At 43.5% G+C, this 10,626-nt stretch overlaps 1 protein-coding gene across 1 annotated transcript; it reads right to left on the reverse strand.

Moving 5' to 3' along the window:
* Positions 1-210: 210 nt before the first annotated feature.
* On the reverse strand, positions 211-9,862 carry LOC147174969 (D(2) dopamine receptor A-like). Its single transcript, XM_086072762.1, has 4 exons — positions 8,320-9,862; positions 6,086-6,582; positions 4,989-5,490; positions 211-2,275 (listed from the first exon to the last, which is right to left on the reverse strand). Exons 1-4 carry the CDS (start codon positions 8,614-8,616, stop codon positions 2,048-2,050), a joined length of 1,524 nt encoding a protein of 507 aa, XP_085928888.1. The 5' UTR covers positions 8,617-9,862; the 3' UTR covers positions 211-2,047.
* Between the last annotated feature and the right edge of the window lie 764 nt (positions 9,863-10,626).

Below are 10,626 nucleotides of genomic sequence, written 5' to 3' on the forward strand. Positions count from 1 at the left end.
ATTGTTTATTTTTATTTATTTTTTAAAGTTCATGAATTAGGCACAGTTACAATCATTAATTGATGATTGAATGAAATAATACAAAGTACATCAACTGACTGTGTCTTAACTAATGAGAATGTAACTTATTCGGATTCTGACATTTACCAGACTTTTCCAAAATGATTCCAGTCAGACTGAAAAAAAAGAAAAAAAAGAAGCCTAAATGCATTTACGTATAATTCCATTTATTTCACCAGGGGTACAACATCATAGATGCCATCTTGCCACATTATTAGACCGAGAAATGATAAGTCTTTTTTTTTTTGTGGGGACACCTTGTACAAAAAGTAGGTGAGGGGAGGGGGAGGCGGAGAATCACATATTGTGCATTTAGTAAGGCGGCAAGAATAAATACTGGTGCTCGACCGAAGCATCCAGCAAATGGGCCAAGTCTTTCTTCGTTGAGGGTTTAAAAGGCTTTTGGTGTGAAATGTATGCTGACCTTTATTTATTGATTAATTTATCTTAACCATTTTGGCTGTGTTTATGCAAATGTAATGAATCTTCCCAAAGGTGTGGATTTTTGTCAGATTTTGTCATTTTTGTCTTTTAATATATATACTTTTAATTCCTTTTTATTTACTGCATTGAATTTGAGTGCAACGGGTTTCAGGTCTTGAAAATTTGGGAGTTTTTTTGTTTTGTTTTCTACCAGATTGCATCGTTTATGAAATTTTGAACAAGGGAACAATTCCATGTAATGATCTTATTTTTCCAAGAGAGTGTTTAATGGCCTCGGGCACTTCGGTGAAGCAAATGAGTGACGCAATTTCGATTTGAAGTAGCGATGGCCTCTGCTGAATTACGTTATAATTTAAAGACGTGGAAGCTCCCTCTGCTGGCTGACTGTACAACTAGCAATACTGTAAAATAAATGAGAACATAGAATATTAATTTGAGGCTGTTCCACATTGTGCAAACAAAAAATTGAATCGCAAGGGTTCAAAAGTTCCACCAATGACAAGAACTGAGTAAGTAAAACCATTTTATGCAGTAAAAGTGACGCCAGTGTAGAACGGTGAGCATTTTTGAAATGCCAGAAACACAAATTGTCACAAAATATCATTTATTCAGCAGAGGCGGCAAATCCATATTCACAAAGTAAAAACCCTGCCACAGTTTGGCTTGAGCCTCAGGTGCTAGTTGGCTAGCTCCCAAGCTAGCTCCTATGGTGCTCATATACCGGCTAGTGAGCTAGCAAGCTAGCTAGCACTAAGGGCTAAGGCCAAGCTAGATAGCTAGCTAGCACCCATGGTTTTTACCTGCTAGCTAGCAAGCTAGCACTAGGGGCTAAAGCTAACTGTGGCATGGTTTTTACTTTTTGGACCTGGATTTGACGCCTCTGACTGGGAGCCAGTCACAAGAAGGAGTCATGCCATATCACCTATATAAAAAAAAAAAAAAAAAAATTCTTCCAACTGCCTTTCTGCACATCTCAATTTCAGCACACGGTGACAAGTTTTATGGGCAAGAATTTGAAAACCATGTTCCACAGGATGAGCGCTAATAAATCCAACTGCTGCACACTTGGGACAAGCTAAATCAAACAAAACAATGATTTTATGAACTTAATTTTGTGCTTTTAGCTCTCTCCCAAATTGTGAAAGCTCCCCTAAAGTGCAAAACCCTCTTTTGATGATGGTCTCTACCACTTTTACAACATTTTCCAACAGTCCATGCAATCTGCAAGAGCGAGCGAACGTGCAATTTAAGATCGCATTGAATCAGACCCGTCTATCAATACATGGCCAAAAACTTTCCACTAACGAGCTGAAATGTTGCTCAAATCGAACACGGCCTGAGGGTTATATGCACAAGAGCGGGTTATGTTCTAATAATAATGACTCGGTGCTGCTGGAGAACATGTTTGGACCTGAGCAGCCCATCGGGTGGTTCGGGCCTCGGGCTCTCTGGAGGCGCGCGCTCCTGCAGAGCTGCTTACGTCCGTCTCGGCTCATTTTTCCCGTCAACCCGCGATACGACGAGCGCCGCGTATGAAATCATATTAAACGGGCCTCCCGCGCCGGGATGCCGCGGGACTAATTGAGCCGGCGTTTGACGGATGGAAAGACAAACGTCGGCGGCAGCGCACAGAGGACGCCAGCTTGCTTTTCAGCCGATAAAACTCGGCGCGGAAGTGCGGGTTGGCTGCGGCGTACGTTATTGGGTTACTCAGTGATGTGATGCAGGCGATAGACACTGACAGGATCTCCACTTCCTGCGCGGTCGCGTTCTGGAACAGAAGAAGAAGAAGAACAACAACGTCGCTTCAAAGCCATTTGCGTGATATAAGCGTCTTGATTTCAAATGCAAGAACAAAACTGCACACGCGCAAGCGGGAGAGAGTATAAATATCTCCAAACAGCAAAAATGACATTACATCCGTTTTGCTACGAGTGTATTTGATCTGAAATGATGCGAAAATACACCGAGCACCGAGCACAGGTGTGTTTGCGAAGCCAATTCCACAAAAGTTGGGATACGATACAAATTGTGAATAAAAACTGAAGGCAATTATGTGGAAGTGCCACATTTCAATATTTTGACAGGTGAGAACTGAGAAATGGTATCATTTGAAGGGAAAAATATGTTGATTGTAAATTTCATGGTGCCAACAAATCTCCAAAAAGTTGCGACAGGTGGATTGTGTCCCAACTTTTGGGGGAATTGGCTTTTGTACATTTGCACATCCAAGACACTTCCTTAGGAACACCTGCAGAAGCTAATAAGACTTCATTTAAATGGATGGATGATAAACAGAAAGATGGATGGATGAAGTAACAGAATGATGATAGATGGACGGATGGAAGAAGAAACAGAAGGACGATGGATGGATAAATGAAGAAGCAGAAAGATGATGGATGGATGGATGGATGGATGGATGGATGGATGGATGGATGGATGGATGGATGGATGGATGGATGGATGGATGGATGGATGGATGGATGATGAAGTAACAGAAACATGGATGGATAATGGATGGATAAATGGATGAACAGAAACATGGATGGATGGATAAATGGATGAACAGAAACATGGATGGATGGATGAATGGATGAACAGAAAGATGGGTGGATGGATAAATGGATGAACAGAAACATGGATGGATGGATGAATGGATGAACAGAAAGATGGATGGATGGATAAATGGATGAACAGAAAGATGGATGGATGGATGAATGGATGAACAGAAAGATGGATGGATGGATGAATGGATGAACAGAAAGATGGATGGATAAATGGATGAACAGAAAGATGGATGGATGGATGAAGTAACAGAATGATGATAGATGGACGGATGGAAGAAGAAACAGAAGGACGATGGATGGATAAATGAAGAAGCAGAAAGATGATGGATGGATGGATGGATGGATGGATGGATGGATGGATGGATGGATGGATGGATGATGAAGTAACAGAAACATGGATGGATAAATGGATGAACAGAAACATGGATGGATGGATAAATGGATGAACAGAAACATGGATGGATGGATGAATGGATGAACAGAAAGATGGGTGGATGGATAAATGGATGAACAGAAACATGGATGGATGGATGAATGGATGAACAGAAAGATGGATGGATGGATAAATGGATGAACAGAAACATGGATGGATGGATGAATGGATGAACAGAAAGATGGATGGATGGATGAATGGATGAACAGAAAGATGGATGGATAAATGGATGAACAGAAAGATGGATGGATGGATGAAGTAACAGAATGATGATAGATGGACGGATGGAAGAAGAAACAGAAGGACGATGGATGGATAAATGAAGAAGCAGAAAGATGATGGATGGATGGATGGATGGATGGATGGATGGATGGATGGATGGATGGATGATGAAGTAACAGAAACATGGATGGATGGATAAATGGATGTACAGAAACATGGATGGATGGATGAATGGATGAACAGAAAGATGGATGGATGGATAAATGGATGAACAGAAAGATGGATGGATGGATGAATGGATGAACAGAAAGATGGATGGATGGATGAATGGATGAACAGAAAGATGGATGATGGATAAATGGATGAACAGAAAGATGGATGGATGGATAAATGGATGAACAGAAAGATGGATGGATAAATGGATGAACAGAAAGATGGATGGATGGATGAATGGATGAACAGAAAGATGGATGGATGGATGAATGGATGAACAGAAAGATGGATGGATGGATGAATGGATGAACAGAAAGCTGGATGGATGGATAAATGGATGAACAGAAAGATGGATGGATGGATGAATGGATGAACAGAAAGATGGATGGATGGATGGATGAATGGATGAACAGAAAGATGGATGGATGGATGAATGGATGAACAGAAAGATGGATGGATGGATGGATGAACAGAAAGATGGATGAATGGATGAACAGAAAGATGGATGGATGAATGGATGAACAGAAAGATGGATGGATGGATGAATGGATGAACAGAAAGATGGATGGATGGATGGATGAACAGAAAGATGGATGGATGAATGGATGAACAGAAAGATGGATGGATGAATGGATGAACAGAAAGATGGATGGATGGATGAACAGAAAGATGGATGGATGGATGAATGGATGAACAGAAAGATGGATGAATGGATGAACAGAAAGATGGATGGATGGATGAAGTAACAGATGGATGGATGAACAGAAAGATAGATGGATGGATGAAGTAACAGAAAGATGGATGGATGGACGGAAGGATGGCCAGCTGGGTGGATGAACAAATGGGCGAAGAGAAGAACAAAAGTATGCGTGACACATGAATGGGTGAAAGGCTGAACAGACTGCCGAATGAATGGATGGATGGACAGATGGAAGGATGTACGACTGACGGACCGGTGGATGGGTTGAATATACACAAGGATTAAGACATCGATGGATGGCTGAACTAACAAAAAGGACAGATGGACAGAAAAAATGAAGGTCGCTGACCTGCGTGTTCCTGTTCCTGTGCACGATCCAGTTGACGAGTACGGTGATGACGAGCGGCATCCAGAGGACGAGGAAGGTGAGGATGATGTAACCCGCCCGTTTGGCTGTCCTGCTCTCCTTCCTCTTGCTGCATCTCTCCCTGCTGGCGGCGGCCGGCATCATGCAAACGGCGCCTTGTATGTTGGCCGCCTCCAGAGGGCCGCCGCCCGACTCCGGCAGCGCCGCCGTCGACCCGGCGGGATCGGTGACACGCGCCGAGGTGCAAACGCGAAGGCCTGTCGCTTTCACTTCACCGGGTGCTTCGTCGAACGTCAGCCGCCGGCCCGATTGCTTCTCTGCGCCGTGATTGCCCGGCGGCTGGCGCCGATTTGCGACTGAGCTCTTAACAGCGGCCGCTCGGTCTCCGTGAGATGGTTCTGCTCCAGCTTCCGCGAGGCTCCGCTCAAGGCGCTCGGATTGAGCTTCTGCGCCGGCTTCGTTGGCGTTTGAACAAATCTCGTTTCTGGTGGAACATTTAGACCATCATAGATTAAATTCTGTACATTCTTAGAAAACGGATCAAATTTCACCCATTTTGACTCGGGGTGTCAAAATTAGTGTGTTAATTTTGTTCCTTTAATAGCCCTTTTTTTTTTTTCGTGCGATTAATGACCGCCCCTTATTTGGAAAGTCGGTACTGGGGGAATTCCAGTCGCAGCAGAAACGTCCACGTCATAAATGTCATTAAAACGCATGTATTTGTGGAGACTGGGGTCAAGTTGTATTTTGTAGTTTTATTTACTTAGTATTTGCGTTAATATTGACATAAATAGAATTAAAATCACAAAGGCTCATGTATTTAACTAATTCCCAAAGACTAAAATAAAGGACATTTTCGCTATAATTTGGGTTAGTTTTGTAAACATAAAATGTAGTTTCAGTTAGTTTGTTTTATAAAAAGCATTTTCGTTTTTATTTTTTTTTATCATTTATTATGTTAACGAAACTGTCTTTTAACTAAAATAACCTAACAATCACCTAAATGTCATACCCTGAATGTTGTTGACGGAACTTTTTTGGAACAATGCTTGAAACTGTCAACACATGTCAGGACACACCTTTGTGTTTTTGTTTTTGCCCAATTGGAATCTTCCTTGGATGAATCGGCCTCCGTTTGACGTCCCTGGACAACGCACGGGTCCTTGCGTCCGTCCTCCATGTTCTCCATTTTGTCATTCTTGGACACAGGGAAGATTCCTTTGTCAAATATCTTCCGATTGTGCGCACGGACAAGGACGAAGATCCGAGCGTAGAAGCCGACGATGGCGCCGAAGCAAGCCGCCCACAGCGGGAACAGGACGTAAATCCCAAAAGTGTCGTAGGAGGACGCTTGCGGCGAACCCTTGCACCTGACGTGCACGGGCGAGTCCTTGGCGTAGGTCAGGCACAAGAAAGCCACCAGGACGGCCCACAGCCACGTGAGGGGGATGGACACTAAGATTCGCCGCCGTCTCTCGCCGCTTTGGAAGGGCCGCGCGACGGCCTGGTACCTCTCGGCGCCGATGCAGGCCAGCGTGGAGAGCTGCAAGCAGCAGACGAAGGAGAAGGAGGCCACCTGGGCTCGGCACAAAAAAGGATGGATCGAGGGCGGATGGACAGAAAGATGAATATACGCGCTGATGAATGAATGAATGGATGAAAGGACAAACATGGAAGGAAGGATTTATGTGTGGACACTAAAAACAGTTGGGGGGGAAAAAAAGGCGAAAAATGGACCAACACACTACTTGGGTCAATTTGACCCAAGGAACGGGTTGGTCCATTTTTTTTGAATGGGTGAATGTATGAACAGAAGGAATGACATATGAATGGAAGGATGAATGGTTGGATAATGGCAAGAAAAACAAAGACAGATGGATGGATGACAGTAATGACAAAGTATGGATGATGGATGCATGAATAAATGAATGAATGCATGAACGAACAAAGGAATTCATGAAAGTATGTCAACACTAATGAATGGATTATGAGCAGAAGGGTAGATGGAGTGATGGAAAAAGCAATGGAGAAAAGCTAGATGAGTTGATAAATGAATGGGTGGATGTACGGACAGGAATGTCATATGAATGATGGGTGGATAATGGACAAAACAAATGAATAGATGGACGACAAAAGTATTGACAAATAAATTAAGAATGAATGAATGGATGAATGGGGCATGTGGAGACTAATGAATAATGGATGAACAGAAGCAAAGAGGAGGGATGGATGGATGTATTATAGAGGAATGGAGAAAAACAAGAGTGGTGGATGAATGGGTGAATATTGGCATAATGAATGGATGATGGATAGAAAGGTGAACAGATGATGGCCAGAAGAACACATAATAGATGGGTGGATGACATAAGCATTGACAAATAAATTATGAATGAATGAATGGATGAATGAATGAATGGGGCATGTGGAGACTAATGAATGATGGATGAACAGAAGCAAAGAGGAGGGATGGATGGATGTATTATAGAGGAATGGAGAAAAACAAGAGTGGTGGATGAATGGGTGAATATTGGCATAATGAATGGATGATGGATAGAAAGGTGAATGGATGATGGCCAGAAGAACACATAATAGATGGGTGGATGACATAAGCATTGACAAATAAATTATGAATGAATGAATGAATGAATGGATGAATGAATGGGGCATGTGGAGACTAATGAATGATGGATGAACAGAAGCAAAGAGGAGGGATGGATGGATGGATTATAGAGGAATGGAGAAAAACAAGAGTGGTGGATGAATGGGTGAATATTGGCATAATGAATGGATGATGGATAGAAAGGTGAATGGATGATGGCCAGAAGAACACATAATAGATGGGTGGATGACATACGCATTGACAAATAAATTATGAATGAATGAATGAATGGCGCATGTAGAGACCAATGAATGGATGGATTAACTGGATAGCTGGATGGAAGAATGGATGGATTAATTGATAGAGGAATGGAGGAAAAACATGAAGGGTTGATGAATGGGTGGAAGTATGGACAGGAGGAATGGCATAATGAAAGGATGATGGATAGAAGGGTAAATGGAAAATGGACAGAAGAACAAATGAATGGATGGATGGAGGACATAAATATTGACAAATAAATTATGAATGAATGAATGAATTAATTAAGATACCAATGTAAGGATGGATTAACAGAAGGATGAATGGATGGATAATGGCCAGAAGAACAAATGGATGACAGAAGTACCGATGACTTAAGTACGGATGAACAGATAGCCATGCTAGGAAGGTCGGCGAAGTAGACCGACAACCACAAGGAGAACAAAAGTATCCCACCTGGACGTCGCACAACCCCCGGCGAGCGTCACGGCCTCTCCCGTCATGCAGCAGCAGCACGGCAAGAAGCACGGGACAGTCGCAGACGCACCGGAGGATGTCGGCGGCCGCCAGGTTGACCAGCGGGCCGTTGGTCCACGTGCGCAGCCTCCTCTGCCGACACACGGCCAGCATGACGAAGGCGTTGGCCGCCAGCCCCGCGACGGACGTGGAGGTCAGGATCAAGCAGTTGGCCGCCAGGAAGGCGGCGCGGGTGCGCTCCCCGCTCGCCGTGCCGTTTCCATCGGCAGTTGGCATCGCTCCGACGTGTTAAGTTGGCGGCGGTGTGGCGTTCGATGCACGCGTCCTCTCTTGACAGGCAGGAGGCTTGCGAACGCATCCGCCCCCTTTTCATTATCGCTCCCTACAGCACCGCCAGGCCACGCGGGACTTCTCGCCGTTCACATCAATTAAATCCACGGCAGGGGGGGAAAACAAAAATGGCTGCTAATTGAAGGGCAGTTGCGTTGCTTTTTAATCTTCTCGCCTTTTTTTCCTACTACCTACATAAAAAGAGGATTACAACATAATAAAAGAATGTAGTGGTGCAGAGGGATGTACACTGTACATATAAATCAAGTATATGGCCGCTACTTTAACACAAGCGCACTGTACTTAACCCACGCTGAGAGCAAACTGGACGTATATTTGGCTTCTTGATGATTTGCAGTAGCCAATTCAATTTGATACATATTGCCACTAAAGCTTTTACATGCAATCTTATTGACTAATAATTCCAGCTTTAAGTAGTAATATGTGGGAAAAAAAGCAGTACTGTACTTTATACCACAGATGCCAAATTCAGGTCCAAAAAGTAAAAACCCTGCCACAGTTTGGCTTTAGCCTCAGGTGCTAGTTAGCTAGTGTTAGAGTAGACAATATTAAGTATTGTACTCTTTGCGTGTTCAATTAACTGAATGGTGAGATCCTGGTGAAGAAGTCCCCTTGCAAAGGTGAATATTTTTCAGAAGCTTCTGATCACACAATTGAAGTCACCCAAGCAGTGCTCTGTTCAAATGTGTGTCTTCTCTCCAGCCCACATCATTATTTATTCAAAAGAGGGTTCATAAAAAAGTCAGCCCACAACACACCTGGTTACAACTGAATGAATACAAGAGAATCCGTTCCCATGGGTATAAATCAGATTAGAAAAAATACAATAACAATAAGCTTGACTCCCTTCCGACACAGCAGAATCCGGCCCTCCCATTAGATAACGAATGAATAGACAGACCCGTTGCTCTTTCTCATGAAAGTAACACAGATAAGAATATATTTCTATTCATTGAGCCTACACTGAGTCAACTAAATCCAAAACGGCTAAAATATAAATTAAAACTAAAAAACAATGTTAATAACTCATCATTAGCTAGCTCCCATGGTGCTCGTTTACCTGCTAGGGAGCACTAGGGGCTAAAGCCAAACTAGCCAAGCTAGCTAGCTAGCACCCATGGTGCTCATTTACCTGCCATAAAGCTAGCTAACTGGCTAGTACTAGGTGCTAAAGCCAAACTAGCCAAGCCAGAATTGTATATAAAGAGAGTTTGGCCAACTCGGTTTCAGCGGGGTAACAAGATGGCGTCCAATCACCAATCACAGCATGATTGGGCAACTGCTGGTCACCTGACATATGGACGCCATCTTGTTACCCCGCTGAAACCGAGTTGGCCAAACTCTCTCTATATACAGCTCTGAGCCAAGCTAGCTAGCTAGCACCCATGGTGCTGGTTTACCTGCTAGCTCGCTAGCTAGCTATCTAGCTAGCACCCATAGCGCTCGTTTACCTGCTAGCTCGCTAGCTCGCTAGCACTAGCGGCTAAAACCAAATTGTGGCAGGGTTTTTACTTTCTGGACCTGGATTTTCTCCCTCTGCTTTATACAATATGTATGAATTGAATAAGTCCAATCAAAAGTTTTGGGACAATTGTGGATAGATGGCTTAATTCGGTTTCCCATTAGTATTTCAAATTAAAAAATAACCTATCTTCTCAAAAAAACAGAACCTTCAAATAAATAAAAGCACTTTTACAGTTCATCTTGCTTTCTCCCAATGTTTTTGTGCAATTTTAATCGCGTGGCCGGCGAGCAGCTGCCCATCCCATTTGGCCATCCAAAGGTGAGAAGCTGGGCCAGATGGGACTTGTTGAGCGGTCCGAGGTAATGAAGGCGAGCCGGGCTGGAGGATTACGGCGTGACATTGCGTAATCCTGTTTGCCGACAAAGTGTGAAATGCTCTTTGCTTCCGACGCGAAGCTTACCGACTCGACG

This window comes from Leptonotus elevatus, chromosome 4, assembly GCF_054856555.1.
Source record: "Leptonotus elevatus isolate MCC_2025b chromosome 4, RoL_Lele_1.0, whole genome shotgun sequence".
NCBI lineage: Eukaryota > Metazoa > Chordata > Actinopteri > Syngnathiformes > Syngnathidae > Leptonotus > Leptonotus elevatus.